Source organism: Grammomys surdaster, unplaced genomic scaffold, assembly GCF_004785775.1.
Source record: "Grammomys surdaster isolate TR1022 unplaced genomic scaffold, NIH_TR_1.0 136, whole genome shotgun sequence".
In the NCBI taxonomy this organism is placed as follows: Eukaryota; Metazoa; Chordata; class Mammalia; order Rodentia; family Muridae; genus Grammomys; species Grammomys surdaster.
In genome coordinates, this window is record NW_021604594.1 from 8834547 (window position 1) to 8850865 (window position 16319).

A 16319-nucleotide genomic window follows, 5' to 3' on the forward strand; every position below is an offset into this window, starting at 1 on the left:
GACATTTCTAAAAATACTTTAATGAAAAGGTCATCTTTCTGTAACATTTCATTATGCTACAAATGAAACAATTGAATTACAGACCACCTCTGCTGTCATAAAGATCAGAAACCATGTTTAGTTTAAAACTGAATACTCAGGCTACCAATCCTCTTAGCACCTTCTATTATCTGCATGCTTGCTACCATACCAATTACTGATAGTATTGTCAGGAGTTTCAGATTGTGATATAAGAGAACTCTTAAAAAACCAAACCCATTTCTCTGTAGTCCCATACTAGAACTTTTTTTTTACCATGTGTTTCCTAATTTAGACATGAATATGAACACAGTTTTCAGACATGTAAAATGGGAGCAGTATCCCACAGGTTCAACAAAACCAATGTCAGCCTCATTTGTTTTTTTTTCTTCACCCTTCCTACCAATGTGTTTTTGAAGAAATGACAGTGGAACCATATTAAGTAAAGCAACTTTATTTCAGAAAGGAAATGGACTGTAAATGCCTTCTAAGAAAATGTATTTTTCCAAATCTATTAAGTAACCACTGTTGAAAGACTGCTACTTTACTGCTAAGTATGGTTTCTGTGAATTCACTCCTGACTTAAATGTCAAGCAAACTTGTTGATGCAGGGTATCCCTGTGCAGGAAACATTTTGCAGATTTGTCCCCTGAAAATATCCTATTAAAAAGTAACCTGAATTAAGCAGTTTTCAAAGAAGCCCTTTCAGGGCAGCAGAAATAGCCCTTATGAACAATCAGCAACATATTTTAATAGTAACCCAACTGTTCTTTGGATGTTTTTAAAAGGAACATGAGTTGTCATATAGGCACCACCCTTTAATCCCAGCACTGGTGGATTGAGTTCCAGGCTAGGACAACAGTGAGACCCTGTTTGTGTGATGGGTTAGGGGAGACTAAACACTTGACTGTCCCTACTGGTCCACACAATAGTAAACTTACATGCTAGAGAACTTTGAGGAAGACAATTATTCTGAGAACTGTGAAAGTTCCTAGTTTTTCCTAGAGTGGGAACTAACAGCTTATTAAAGTCATACATCAAAGACTACTTTTTGAAAAGCCAACATGACTTTCCCTTATTGAAAGCTGACTTTCTTAGAACAGTGAGTTGCACACATGGAGAGGCCACACCTAGCTCATGACAAACACCCATGGCACTGTAGACTGTACATGTCTAAGTCTTAGACCTTGTTCAACAGGATACCAAGTTAAAACTGAGCTCGAGAGTCATGTCTCAGCTGGGACCTTCATTTGTGGGAAACCAACAGTGTCATAGGTTTTTACTGTGAGCTACAAACCTTACCCAGCCAGAAACCTTCGTATTTAAGGTGGTGGGAAAGACATTCCTCAGTTAGGCAGGTAGGGTTCTCATTCACCTGCAAATCAAAAAGATTACTCTTACCTTGCTTTACAAAAAAGTACTCTTTTAATTAGTGAAAAAATTCAAATTCAAGCCTTACCTAATGCTTATTGCCCTTTCTTGCAGGTCTAAACGCTAGACCTAGCGCCTGTGGCAACTAGCTCATTGATGTTCCAAAAGGCGGAGCTCCTTCCTGCTACTTTCTTCGACATTTCAGTTGCAATAAGCAGCTTTAACTAGCTTTTGGAAAGTTGCTCACTATCACCATAGTATCTTATGCCTCCACTTCTCTGTTGTTGAAGCTCTTGCTGCTGCCTTCTCATTCTTTATTTATGCTGACTTGTCCATACTCAAATGGCTGCTGAAGTCCTGTCTTAGTGGGTTTTCCTTTGATCCACAGTGCTTAAAAAGCACAACTTAGGTCCTTTAAAGCTGGTTAAATCGCTCTCATGGCTTACTCTTCCACACTGTTCACAAAAACTAACTTAGTACAACTTATAAACAGGTCACATACAGATTTCACCTGATTATAGGTTGTAAACATCAACTTACTGAAAAAAGATTCACTATTATACTAATTCCAGAACATAAAAAGATGGTTAACATTACAATTGACCTCATTACATTAAAAAAGGATACTGTCAAGGTTGTGTCCAACAATTTCACAAACAAAACCAGGAAATGTCAGCCTCCCCCATTCCTTCAATCTTTATTATATGAATAAAAGGACTTGAGACAATTTAGCTCAGTTTTAATGTTTCCTAAGCATTTTGACCAGGAACCCAGGTTTAAGCTATGAACATTGACAGTGTCCATTCATTTAACCACACTTTGTGATGATGTTTCTAACATGAGCCTATTTTCTACACTGCTTATGCACATATGCCCATTAGCAAATGGAATGTTTTCTGTTACATTTATTGGTTTGAGAGTGTTTTCTGGAAAAACTGCAGTATTTGTGAAGACCAAAGTTTCATGCTAGCATTGCATGCATCCAAATATTAATAATGCACAGAGGCACAGAAGGAGAGCAACAAGAGAGCATATTGAAATACTAGCACGCCCCATTCCCCTTTTTATTGCTTGTTTAGTTTATACTTTAAAAACCAAGTAAAAATCTGAATTCAACGGTCAACTGCCAAAGAAATAACAGCAGGGCACACACTTAGGACTTGGATGAAATTGTTAAGCACTAGCTGGCGCAACAGTAGACATTTTTCATATATGACTTTAGTATCTAAAACTCTCAAACGGTCTCCAAATTGTCACACCCAACATGTTTTAGAATGATATATATATATATACACACACACACAAAGAATAACCAGGTGTTCTTTGGGGATTAAGGACTCAAGATGTTCCGAATTTGAATTCAGATATTTGGGGAAGTGAGGTGTGTGCGCTACATCTTCTGCTGCTTTGTTTGGACAACACCTTACTATCCTTTGTTTCATCATCCAGCAAAATGGATAAACAGGAAAATGGGTGTAAACAGGAAAGCATGCCAGCCAGTCAGGGATTCAAACGAGTGACTTTTATTCCTTTGCTCTGAAAAGTTGTGTGTGTGGGGAACTTAACCAAGAAAAGTGACTAGACCAATGGGGCTTTGAGACCTTAAAATTTAAAAGCAGAAACAAACCAGGTACCACCAGTTTGCTCAGACACAGCAGACTCGGTGGTTTTTAATGAAAAGTAAGACTGTTAAACTGGGAGATGGCATACATCTACCACCCTTGGTAAGTAGAGGGAGCATAAACACTTTATATCCCAAACTATTGGCAGCAGTTTCAATGTGATCAAGGTAAATGTGGAATGGAGATGTTCTTAACATGTCTAGGACTCAATAAATCTAATACACTAAAATCATGATTACATTTTGAAAGAAAATGCACAAAAACCAAACAGCAACTTTTGAGATCTTTTTCATTTGAAGGTAATCTTAATGCTATTAAAATTCACAAATTTGCTATTTTTTATTACCCAATTCTAATTATCTAAAACACACATTGCAAACATACAAATATCTATTCTCTCCACATGTCAGCGCCCATTCATCATGGTTTTGGAAATGGGGAGAATAGATTCCCCTTAAACTGCAAGTCAGTAGGTGTTTCTTTACAGTTAACTTTAGCAAAATTCATACAAAATAGTAATTAACAATGATCTTCTTTACTTGTTAACTCACAAGGAAACACCTTCAAAACCGCATTTTGTTAAAGTTTCTGTACTAAAATGTAGAAAAACTGAACTACACAAATATTGAAAAGTTAAAAATTCCTTAATTTTTTATTCCTGGTACCACTACCACAATTTACAGGGCAATATACCTGATGTAATGAAAAGAAAAAGAAAAAGACAAAGCTACAACAGATAAAAGACCTCAGGAATGTACATCTAATTGACACTACATTGCATTAATCAATAGCTGCACTTTTTGCAAACTGTGGCTCTGACAGTCCTGAACAAGAAGGGTTTCCTGTTTAAGCTGCAGTAACTTTTCTGACTATGGATCATCGTTCCTTCTGTGGCAGATTTTTACAGTTCCTCTAATGCATTTGGGACGACTGTCTCAAAGTAACCTGCAGCTTTCCTGACAACTCCTCGCTCTCTCTCCTGCTAAGAACTGTAGCCTGTTGAATAATACAGGATAAAAAAATTATTACACTCAGTGAACAGTTCCATACATTCTTTTTATCATGATTTTAAAAATGCAAAGATACTACTTACCGTTTCTGTTTTGTTTTAAAACCTTCTGCTACCATATCCACCACTTCCACCTCCAGATCCATAGCCACCTGGAAATAACACATGCAGTTCTAAATATATGGAATATGTTAACCAAGATGGCTTTGAAGAATTTCGAGTAAAAAAAGACTTACCACCATAGGGACTGCCTGAGCTTCTTCCACCAAAACTGCCCCCCTTCATGGGTCCATAATTTGATTGCTGCTGTCCACTATAATTTCCAAAGTCATTATAGTTTCCACCACCATAGTTACCTGAAATGACAAAGATTTTTATTTGTAGTTTCCAAAATAATACCCCCGTAACTACTCGTGGCAGCAAGTATTACAAGTATTTTCATGCAAGCATTAACTGCAATCTTAGGTCTTAAACTTGTATCAGAAGCGTAACTTAATTAACAGGTAAAAAGAAGCACCACTAAGTCTGTCCAGAAAAGCACATTTCTAAGCTTATCAAATTTTAGCATATAAACAAAACACCCACTGTCCCATCCCCTCTAGGCCAGTATTTGATGTGATGTTGATGCAGCTTTTAAAGCAGTGACAGAAGGTATGCTGTTAATCAATCACATCAGGTTCAAAGTTCTCCTGTGACACTGCCATGTAACAACTGTGTGCAGTCCATGGTACAATTACTATATAACCAATATTTATTAATACGAAATACAGTAATACTCCAATTACTCCAAGAGCTAATTTGGCATACTATTTTATTTAGTAAGTCTAAGTATTCAAACAATTTGCACATCCCGTTTATCTTAGTTTAAAAGTATTAAGAGTTAAGGAAAAACTCAGCAATAAGCCAAATTTTAAAACTCCCTTTGTAATTTACTAAACTAGTTAAATGAACATTTCACTATACTAAATAGTAAAGCTTGCCAACTCACATTATCTACAGACACTGCAAAACAATTTTTAAAAATCAAATACATAGTGTGGCACAGCATGTACAGTCCCAGCACTTGGGAGGTGGGTACAGGAAAGCTCAAAGCCAGAGGCCAATATAGTCTGACGTTTGCTGGGCTGTGAGATGGAATATTTGGGATGACGAAAATGTTCTGGGAATAGTGATTATAAAATACTGTGAATATCCTTAAAAACATCGAATTGGGGGTTGGAGAGATGGACTCAGTGGTTAAGGGCACAGATTACTCTGCCAGAGGTCCTGAGTTCAATTCCCAGCAACCACATGGTGGCTCAAAATAGGATCTGATGCCCTCTTCTGGTGTGCCTAAATAAAGACAGCTACTGTGTAACTCAATTAGTGTTTAAAAAAAAAAAATTTAATCCCAGCACTTGGGAGGCAGAGGCAGGCGGATTTCTGAGTTCGGGGCCAGCCTGGTCTACAGAGTGAGTTCCAGGACAGCTTGGGCTACACACAGAAACCCTGTCTCAAAAAACCAAAAAAAAAAAAAAAGCATTGAACTGTACATTAGAAACATCTGGACCAACCTGGAATTCAAAGACCCTCCACCTGCACACTCACCTTCAAAATGGTTTTCTAAAAGTTGAAATGTATGCAGTGCTTATATTCCCACTACTTAAAAATAATGGCTATGACCAGTCAGGGTTAAGTTGTACATTCTACATGGACTAAGGTGTTACAATATAGCTATTACTAACAGTTACAACTTTTTTTTGCTGGTTTGCATTTAATCCAGAAATCTGTAACTTACCTCCACCAAAATTTCCTCCTTCATTGTAACCATCATATCCTCCTCCACCACCACCATATCCACCACCTTGGTTTCCATATCCTGGTCCACCACCTCCATAACCTCCTCTACTACTGTAACCAGGACCACCACCATAGTTGCCACCTGCAAAGAAAGCCACACAGAAAGATGTTCAGGGGGACCCAAACAGTTCTAGTTTTAATAGCAATAAACCCCTAACGCCCTAGAATCTAGTCACAGAGCTTAAGTAATCTTGACTGGTAAAATCTTAATGATTGGCCATTTTGTTTCTTCTTAAAAAAGCAAGTCTTCAATTTTGCCCTGGAAAATATAGCCTCATTTCATACAAAGCCAATTTTAATTTTAGCTTTACTGCTGGTACAAAGATCTTACTAACCAAAGACAACTAATTAATAGTTTACCTTCCATCCCTGGGAAGAATTTTCCTGTTCTAGTTAGAAACTATTTCATCAATTTATTCAAAGTTTAGGGATTAGAAGGTATGACATTTTTTTTAAAGATTTATTTATTTATTATATATGAATACACTGTAGCTGTCTTCAGACACACCAGAAGAGGGCGTCAGATCTCATTACAGATGGTTGTGAGCCACCATGTGGTTGCTGGGATTTGAACTCAGGACCTCTGGAAGTGCAGTCACTGCTCTTAACCACTGAGCCATCTCTCCAGCCCCAGGTATGACATTTTTAATGTGGTTGTTAAAACTGAAACATGTCACCCACCACATTTGTTTTAAGTCCCACCACCTAGCATTTGAGGCATGTGTGATTCCCAGCAATACAGAAATTAAAAAGACCAAAGTTCATTTTAAGACTTACCATCACCTCCAAATCCATTATATCCACCATCACCACCTCCATAACTACCTCTGCTGCCACCACCTCCACCACCATAGCCTCCTGAGGAAAAGCAGGATTTCAATTACAATTGTATTTTCAACTTATTTGTAAATTTGACACACTAGTACGTATAGTGAGTACACCTTACCTCTTCCACCAAAGTTTCCTCCACGACCAAAGTTCCCTCCACCACCTCCAAAGTTTCCTCCACGACCCATGAAGTTGCCAGATCCACCTCCGCGACCTGTAACATGGTTGGAGTGAAAACTTCAAAATCTTCCCACAACTGTTCACGTCTATTATTTGTGTATCTGATCCTACTCACCTCTCTGTGATCCAGCAGACTGCATCTCTTGTTTAGAAAGGGCCTTTTTCACTTCACAATTATGCCCATTAATAGTGTGGTATTTCTGAACTAGTTTTTTAGTCAAAAACAAAAGAAAAGTTATTTTTTGTTTGGAAAGCCATGTAAAAGTAAACCCTTTATCACCATGCAATACTGTTAGGATGGGAGACTGAGAAGAGATTGAGGGGATACTCTAGAAATGTTTCCTGATCTAGACAGAGTTCTCAACCTATAGGTTGAGTCATGTCAGATATCCTGCATATCAGATACCCAGAATTTATAATAATAGCAACAAGTAGTTATGAAGTACCAATGAAAATAATTTTTATGGTTAGGGTCACAACATGAGGAACTGTATAGTCACAGCATTAGGACAGTTGAAAACCAATGACTTAAGATTATTTACATATTAAAAACTAAAAATTACATAATAAAAACTAAAAATCCTTTCAAAATTATTAACACATTAATAAATTGTTACTTACCAACAATTTTATCAACTGTGTCATGATCATCAAAAGTTACAAAAGCAAATCCTCTCTTTTTCCCACTCTGCCTGTCTTCCATCACTTCTATGGTTTCAATCTTGCCATACTTTTCAAAGTAATCTCTCAGATTATATTCTTCTGTGTCCTCTTTAATACCACCAACAAAAATTTTCTTCACCGTTAAATGGGCACCAGGCTTTACAGAATCCTACAAATAAAATAATTTTAAGTCAAAAAAACCAAACTGAAACAGTTCCAAGTATTATACAACATGTCATTAATATACCTCTCTAGAAACAGCTCTCTTTGGTTCCACCACACGCCCATCAACCTTGTGTGGCCGAGCACACATTGCAGCATCCACCTCTTCAACACAAGAGTAGGTCACAAAACCAAAGCCTCTGGAACGTTTTGTTTGGGGATCTCTCATTACCTACAAAATAAATAGTTCAAAGTATTATTAAATAGTCCTATGGGTCCCCATCCCTTAGACCATTTTTACCCTGAGAACTCACCACACAGTCTGTAAGTGTGCCCCATTTCTCAAAATGTTCTCTTAAGCTATCATCTGTGGTTTCAAAGCTCAGACCACCAATAAACAGCTTCCTCAGCTGCTCTGGTTCCTTTGGATCATGGCCCTGAGGAAAAAAGATCAATAAAGTTATCTCTTGGAGAAAATTAACTTTAAGTTCTCTGTTGTCTCAGAATCTGTAACATCGATATTCCATCCAATTAAAAACTCTGCTCCATGCTGGGCATGATAGTACATACCAGTTAATCTCAGCATTTGGGAGACAGAGACTGGCCGACTACATATCCAGTTCTTAAAGGCCAATATGAGGTACATAGTTAATAGGTTGTCTTAAAAACAAAAAAACCCCACTAAAATGGTATCCAGGGTCCCCCAAACGGTCTCATTTTTTAAAAACTTTTTTAAAGCTACAACTAAAAAATCTAAAATATTTCAGACGTTTGTAACAAGTCATTCACTAGTAAACCCCAAAGCCTCAGGATGATTCAACCCATGCCATTCCACTAGCCTCAGTCTGCAACACCATCAAACTTGAAATTTTAAATCATCATCTACGAAATGCAACTTAAAAGCTTACAATGGCAAATTAAGAGAAATTCACATTTCCAGCTAATCAGTTATTAAAAGACATTCCTAAGCAAAATAGGCATATCCTACAAAGAACAAAACACAGCCAAGACTTAACCCCATAATACCTTGTGGGGACGAAGAGGGTGGGTGGGGGTTTTGAGGGAGGCAGGCTCTCAAGGAAAGGCAGGCTAAGCTAGCATTGAACTCACTAGGGTAACAGGTGTGCACGCACCATTCACACCTGGTTCCACTACTTAGCTATCTGTAATCAATTTACCTTGGTTATACCCATTTACATCATAGTTTTAAGTGATTTCGAATTGAGACCTACATTCACAAGCATGTAATTTGGATTTATAAGGTGTAGCATATACTGCCTGACCAGAGGAATTAGGAACAAAACCGTAACCAAGAGACTTATAAAATATCTAGCCTGTTTTCTTTTTAAGGTTTTACTTTCGAGTGAACCGCTTTTAATGAACGCATTAAACAATTCAACAAAAGCCCTTAAAGGGGACTCACTTCTACATTTAAAACGTCTTCCATCTTCTAGAAATTAGTGTTAGAACATTCAATATTAAAAGACAGCCACATACCAGAAACCCGTTAAATGACCAACTACCCGAATAATTCACTTAGTCCCATTTATTCAAGCATCGCATAAATGAATTTGACAATACACAAAAGCAACATTCCTATTCACACAAAATGTATAATCGTGGCATTTTCCAGTGTAGTCGCAGTTCTCTAAAACCAAAATCCAGGAAAACACAATCCGGTCCAATCCGAAGTATGAGAAATGAGATCAATTAAAAATATTAAGCTCCAAATAAACACTTAACTACACGCAAACCCCGAAACGGTTAAGTCTTGGTCAACCACAGGACGCTGTAAATACTCTCATTCCAAATACTAAAGCACCAGCAGCGGGTTAGGAAGCACCTTAAAGCAGCAAGCTTTTCAGTAATGTATCCCCAAATGAGCGCTCAGAAAATCCGGCCAGAGTATTGCGCGGATTGTCATCACCCAGAAGGCCCGCCAAGGCCTAGATCCGCGCCGGCAGCATCCCAGCGGAAAGCACCGCGCCCGGAGCCTGGAGGCCATCTGCGGCATTTTCTGCCCGGCCGCCTCCCGCCGTTCCCTCCAATCCCGCGCACTCCTTCTTGGCGGCGTAGCCAGGCGGCGGCCATTGCGGGCCAATGCGCCATTTCGTAACGCGGCGGCGGATCAATGTCAATGTGGCCGCCGCCCGCCTGCTCGCTCGCCCGGATGTGCTCCTCCCCTCCCCCACCACCTCCTCCCAACCGCTCCCGCGGAGGCCCGCCATGCCGCCCGCGGCCTCGCTAGTCAGGCCGCGCAGCCCGACGGCTTCTTGCCCGGCCGCGGACCCACTCCCCGGCTGCGCCGCGCCTTCGAGGGCTGCTACTGCGGCCGACCGAGAGGTCCAGGCCGACGGAGGGCCTGGATGAGGCCACCTGGACCGCTCCCCTCCCCCTCCCACCGCCCTCAGCGCAAAGCGCGGGACGATCGTCCCGGTTTCCCCCGGCCTCCCCGCTCCCATCGAGCCAAAGCCCCCCATGCCGGCAACTACCCAGCAACCCCCCGCTCTCCCCCTAATACCTCCTCCCCCCGGCGGCGGCGGCGACGGCCGGAGTCAGGCTGGGGGCGACCGGGCGGCGGTTTTACCTCCATTTTGAGACCGGACTCGCCTCTTCCAACTCGAGTTCAATATGGGACCGAGAGGAAGAGGCGGGGCTAGTAATCACGTGATGTGCTATCCGCGCGCCGCCCGCCCATCGTGGGCGGAGTCACGCCGAAGCGGAGCGCGACTGGACCAGTGGGTTGGCGGGCCGAGAGTGGAGAGCAGGGATTGGCCCGTCAGCGGGAGCGCGCGCGCCTCGCCAACTTCCAACGCAGCACCGCCCTCGCCGCGCTTCGCGCCCGGCAGCTACGCTTACGTCAACTGCAGCTCGACCAATGGCGAGCGCCCACGTCGGGAGAAAGCCGCGTGACCGCGCGTCAGCTTAGAGAAAGGCCTTTCCCTTTCTCTAGCGTCTCTCGCCCCTCCCCCGCGCGCTTCTGGGTCTCCATTTCCCAGTTCACCCCAGTCCAATGCCCGATGGAAAGTCACGCTTTTCTGACTTGAGACTTAAGGTTGTAAGAAAGCCGATTGACCCCTTCGCCAAATGTTGAGACCCGAGGTGTGGAGAATGTGGCTGCTCCGCCTTCTTGGGAGACCCACACTGCAAGTTGCAGTCGGGCACGTTTCACAGGCCGCAAAATGCGGCTGAGTTAATGAGATTTTCACATTAGGCAACTTGCACATTTAAAAAATTAAGACAGGAAGAAGCAGAGCCACTTGTTTTGGGTACAGCATTTAGAGAATGGAACGGTTTCCGAAGTTTCTAAAAGACTTGTAGCCATGTAGGCTACCTACCTGTTGGCTAGAGATTTGTATCTTATTTAATGTGGTCATCTGTTTCAAGTCTTGTGCAGCATATGAATGAAATAAGTTGATTTTTTTTTTTTTTTTTTTTTTGCTTAGCAAAGGGATCTGGAATCATTTGGGCTTTAGTTTATCAAATAAAAGCGAACATAGGATTAGGTGTTCTTACAACAGCCATTGTAAGGGTCCATCATTCGCCGAAGAATGACTCCCCGGACTCAGTATGTAAATGCAGAGTTTTATTCTGCAGAAGTCCAACATGCTGGGCTCTCACATTACCAAAATAGAGCTTCAAATGAGCTCACAGACCCAATTTAAAGCGCCTTAGTAGAATCCCAGGGTAGATGGGCTCTGTCCTACTCTTCTTTCTAGGTATTTCAGAACCGTAACTGGGGTGTGGTGGCTAGAAACTGTTGCTAAGGAATCCCGGGGTAGGTAGGCTGTGTCTTATGCTGTCTCTAAAGACATTCCATTACTGGGGCGTGAGGGCTGGCTGGAAACTGCTGACCCATTGTCCTTGTTTGAGGCCAGGTAGTGAGGCAGTTTCTGACTAGCTGCCTGAGGCCTGGGTTTTTTGGCCTAGTCTCCTTAACAGCTAATTTGAAGCCTGTCGTGGAATTAGCCTAGCCTTCTCACCATAACAACTGTAAATTAACAGTCTACGTATTTACCAGCCGTGGTATGGGTCACCTCTAGCCTACACTGAAGGCAGAGGCCTATGTCTCTGGCCTCCATGGAGTTTCAGGGAACCAGTGCTATATAGTGAGACCCTCCCTCAAAAGAAAAAAATCTGCAGCTCTCTATTTAAAAGTTATTGGGGGGGGAGGGGAGAAAAGCACAATTGACAAGCGTCTTTTCCTGCAACAAACTGCATATTTTAACATTCTGCATAAGAAACTCCTTTGCGATTATCTGTCCCTCCCTGTGAAAGATTAGAAATGAATTCAGATGGTGGCACACACCGTTAATCCCAGCACTTAGTCATGAGACCTGCAAACTAGGAGGATGACACAGCTCCTAATCCTACAAACCCACAGCACTTGGGGAGCGGAGGTAGGAGACTGAAAAATATCAGGACAGCCAAGTGTGGTGGCTTAGTTCTTTGATCACAGCAATCAGGAGGCAGATACAGGGCCGGGCGGTGGTGACGCACGCCTTTAATCCCAGCACTTGGGAGGCAGAGGCAGGTGGATTTCTGAGTTTGAGGCTAGCCTGGTCTACAGAGTGAGTTCCAGGACAGCCATGGCTACACAGAGAAACCCTGTCTCGAAAAAAAAAAAAAAAAAAGCAGATGCAGAAGGATCTCTGGCATACCAGGCCAGCCTAGTCGGCACCTAGCTCTGCAGACCCTGTCTCGAAAAAGCTCAAGGACATTCACAGCTACAGAGTGGGTTGTGAGGCCACCCTGGGTTACATGATACTCTGGTTCTAGTTTGGTTTCTGTTGCTGTAATAAATGCCATGACCAAAATCAACTTAGAAGAGGAAAACATGTTATACTTCCAGGTCATGGTCATCACTGAAGGAAATCAGGGCAGGAAGAGATCAGAACTACAGCCAATCTTTGGCTAGCTTGCTTTCCGCCTCAGCTACCTCTCTTTTTTTGATCCTTGATTTTTCAAGATGGTTTTGAGAGACCAAATTCTTGGGTTTAGACTCCATCTTTCAAAACCTGACCTAAGTTTAAACTTAAGTAAACTAACAGGCCAGTACCTAGATCCAGTTTACAGGCTATCCTCAAGAATACCTGCCTCTCCAGGTTAGTTCCCCAACAAATCCAGCAACTAGCACCAGCTTCCTGGTGCTAGTTTCCCCCAACAAATCTACACCTCCAGGTTACAACCCCGCCCCTGCCTAATAACCACCAATTAAAAAAAAAAAAGTTAAGTTTATGGTTTGGCTCCCAGCATCAGCCGATTGTGCTAAAGGCCACAGTACCACCCCAATTATATGCTTGCCAGGCTAGAAACACTCACTGCTTGTTTGCTTGCCATTTTCTATAAGACCTTGTCCTAATGAGTGTTGGGGGCTTTTCTCCACCAAAACTGTCCTGTGAGTTTGCAGTGTGTTGTGCCCCAAGCTCCAGTTTGTGAATAAAGACTCTGGTGTGATTGCATTGGAACAGCTCCTGATTGGTCTTTCAGGGTTCTCGAATACTTTCTGGTACTACATTTTGGTGCATGGGCCTGGAGGTTCCTCATGGCTTTAAGGACTACCGATCAAGAGGGTGATGCTGGCAAATCCAGTCTATGTCTGTCTATATGTGTGTTTGTAGTGTTATGATAAATTTCCTGTATCCTGTCTGTCTATATGCTAAATCTGTCCACATAGTCTCTGCAGCAAAGCAGTTTGGTTCCACACAGTGTGATCTATGCTGTTGTTTATAAACTTTGAGTGGTCTGGAAAAAGGCCTTGCTTGAATTTGTATCTGTGGCCAAGATGCAGTTAAGATAGGTGTATCAGGGGGCCATGGCAATACAGGGCCAAAAGTCCTGAGTCCCAATCTAGGGTGGGCGTGGGCTTGGAGAGCCAAGGGAGCCACACCAATCTGATTACTTTTGTCTCTTCCTGACAAGGAGGAAGGAATGAGTTTCTTTTCTTGTGATCACTACCTTCTAGTTGTTTCTTGTTTCTGCCTGATAGAGAGGAAAGGTCAGATTTGTGGGGGTTTTTTTGTTTGTTTTGTTTTGTTTTTCGAGACAGGGTTTCTCTGTGTAGCCCTGGCTGTCCTGGAACTCACTCTGTAGACCAGGCTGGCCTCGAACTCAGAACTATCTGCCTGCCTCTGCCTCCCAAGTGCTGGAATTAAAGGCGTGTGCCACCACTGCCCGGCTCAGATTTGTGGGTTTTGTGTTAAGTGATGAGATTTTTTTGTTTGTTTGTTTGTTTTTTGTATGAGTGCCACTTTCTGGTTCTTTCTCCTTTCTTCCTGATAGAGAGGAAAGGTTGGACTTGTGTTTTTGTGTGTAAAGGGATGAGTTTCTTTGTTATATGAGTGTCACTGACTGGTTGTTTCTCTTTTCTGCCTGATAGAAAAGGTAGAACATTGTGTTTTTGTGTGTTATACTTGGGTTCCTCCTTATGAGGTGACTTTGACGGACATATTAACATTTGAGTTAACAGGAAGGATGTTGGAGCTTGGGAGCCGACTCCTAGCAGAAAGCAGCTATCATCTTTGCAGCCATCTTGAGCCATATACCCTGACAAGAGACTTGTTTTCAACAGCCCACAACAGCTGAGCACACTCTGATAAACATCTTGTTCTTCTCACATACCTTGTTTTGTTGCTTAGTGCCCCCAGCTGCAAGGTGCACGTGGTAACGTGTCTTCAGCTGTGTTCCCCTGCTTGTCCACGGCTGCAAGGCACATGGTAAAGTGTATACATACCCAGGATTTCCTTTCAGTAAAAGGGCACTTGAACAGACTTTCTGTCTTGTCTTCATTCTTCGAGTCTCTTGCTCTTCCATCCCCACTCTCTCTCACTAGACCCTGACCCACAGAGCAGCTCAGGCCAGGACCCCAAACATGGGGCAGAACGGGTCGTTACAGAAGGACAATATTTTTCCCCTTTATTTATTCACTTTGCGTCCTGGTCGAAGCTCCTCCTCATCTCTCAGTCTCCCTCACATCGTCCTTCCCCCCACTTCTCCTCCCCTTCTGTGAGGAGGGGGAGGCCCCCACCAGGTACCAACTCACCCTGGCACATCCTCTCCCACTGAGGCCCGACGAAACAGCTCTGCCACTGGGTGAGCTACCGTGCCCAGCTATTTTTTCTGCTTTTTTTTTTCCTGAAAGTACCTCCATAGGGCCCAATATATCCTAGACATAAATAGGCCTGCTACAGCTCTTGATTCTATACAACACACCTTGTCAAACCTTGTCAAACCTTGTCAAACCTTGTCTTCTGTCAATACTTGTAGCCCTAACTTTGAAATGAGGGGATAAAAGGTGGGGTGTAGAGCCAGGAGATGGGATGCTAGGGTGGGATGGATGGCCTATAGACTTTATATAAGGTTCTTTCAACGTCTTACATTTCACAAGGCACAGAAAAAGAAAAATTTTTTTGAGGCAGGCTCTCATTATGCAGCCCTGACTTGTTGAAGTTAATTATGTAGACCAAACTGGCCTAGAACTCAGAAAGATCCATTTCCCTACGCCTTTAGAGTGCTGAGATTAAGGGTATGTGCCACTAAACCTAACCTAGAAAATAATTAGCCGGGCAGTGGTGGTGCATGCCTTTAATCCCAGCACTTGGGAGGCAGAGGCAGGAAGATTTCTGAGTTCAAGGCCAGCCTGGTCTACAGAGTGAGTTCCAGGACAGCCAGGGCTGCACAGAGAAACCCTGTCTTGGAAAAAAACAAAAAACAAAAGGAAAAGGAAAAGAATTAACAACGAAAATAGTTTAAGATGAGGTTTTATGCAGCCTAGGCTGGTCTTGAACTCATTGTGTAACTGAGAGTGACCTCAAACTTAGAAACTATTTTTTTAAAGCAAATAGAGTAAGCAGCAAGAGATTTTGAGCCATCTAAGTGATGGCTGATTTACATTTTTCATAACATTTTCTTTATATAATTGTGATTAAAAAATAAGATGCAAATTATTAGGGAAGCTATTGCCCATGGATTTTGCATAAAACTTTCAAATAAAAATTCCCATTTTTTTTTTAATGATCACTTTGAACTTGATCCTGTGACTGTATTTTAGTATTGAGTTTTATGGTTGAAATGGCTTTATGCAGTTTTTGATTCAGACTTTTTAATGATGAGTTCCTCGTATTCTGAATACTCATTATCATTTGAGGGAGTGTGATCATATAAGTGGGTAATAAAATATTTAAAACCATTTTATATAGCCATTCAAATTTACAATTATAATTATGTCTAAAGAATCAAACAACTTTTTCTTTTATTGACAAATGTAATGTCATTTCATATGATAATGCAAATGGATTTTAACCCAATAGGAATTTTATATTAATATTTCTACATTGAGCCAGACATAGTACCAGCACACCTGTAATCCTAGTTCTTGTGAGGCAAAGATAGGGAGATCATTCCTGGTTATACGGTAAATTCAAGGCCAGCCTGGGCTACTTGAGACCCTGCCCCAAAATTTTTAACTTAAGTTCACATCAAAACGCTAGCTTTGCAGGGCAGTGGTGGCACACGCCTTTAATCACAGCACTTCGGAGGCAGAGGCAGGCGGATTTCTGAGTTCAAGGCCAGACAGCCAGAGCTATACAGAGAAACCCTGTCTCGAAAAACCAAAAAAAAAAAAAAAA

General features: G+C 41.9%; 1 protein-coding gene across 2 annotated transcripts; it reads right to left on the minus strand.

Moving 5' to 3' along the window:
• On the minus strand, positions 1 to 10365 carry Hnrnpa3 (heterogeneous nuclear ribonucleoprotein A3). 2 transcript variants are annotated; one of them, XM_028762930.1, is made up of 11 exons: positions 10280 to 10365; positions 8007 to 8129; positions 7778 to 7924; positions 7489 to 7699; positions 6983 to 7072; positions 6806 to 6901; positions 6637 to 6717; positions 5798 to 5941; positions 4257 to 4376; positions 4105 to 4172; positions 1 to 4007 (listed from the first exon to the last, which is right to left on the minus strand). In XM_028762930.1, exons 1-10 carry the CDS (start codon positions 10283 to 10285, stop codon positions 4120 to 4122), a joined length of 1071 nt encoding a protein of 356 aa, XP_028618763.1. In that variant the 5' UTR covers positions 10286 to 10365; the 3' UTR covers positions 1 to 4007; positions 4105 to 4119. The 2 variants fall into 2 exon arrangements, with proteins under 2 accessions (XP_028618763.1, XP_028618762.1); XM_028762929.1 differs by having other exon boundaries at positions 10214 to 10326.
• Positions 10366 to 16319: the final 5954 nt, after the last annotated feature.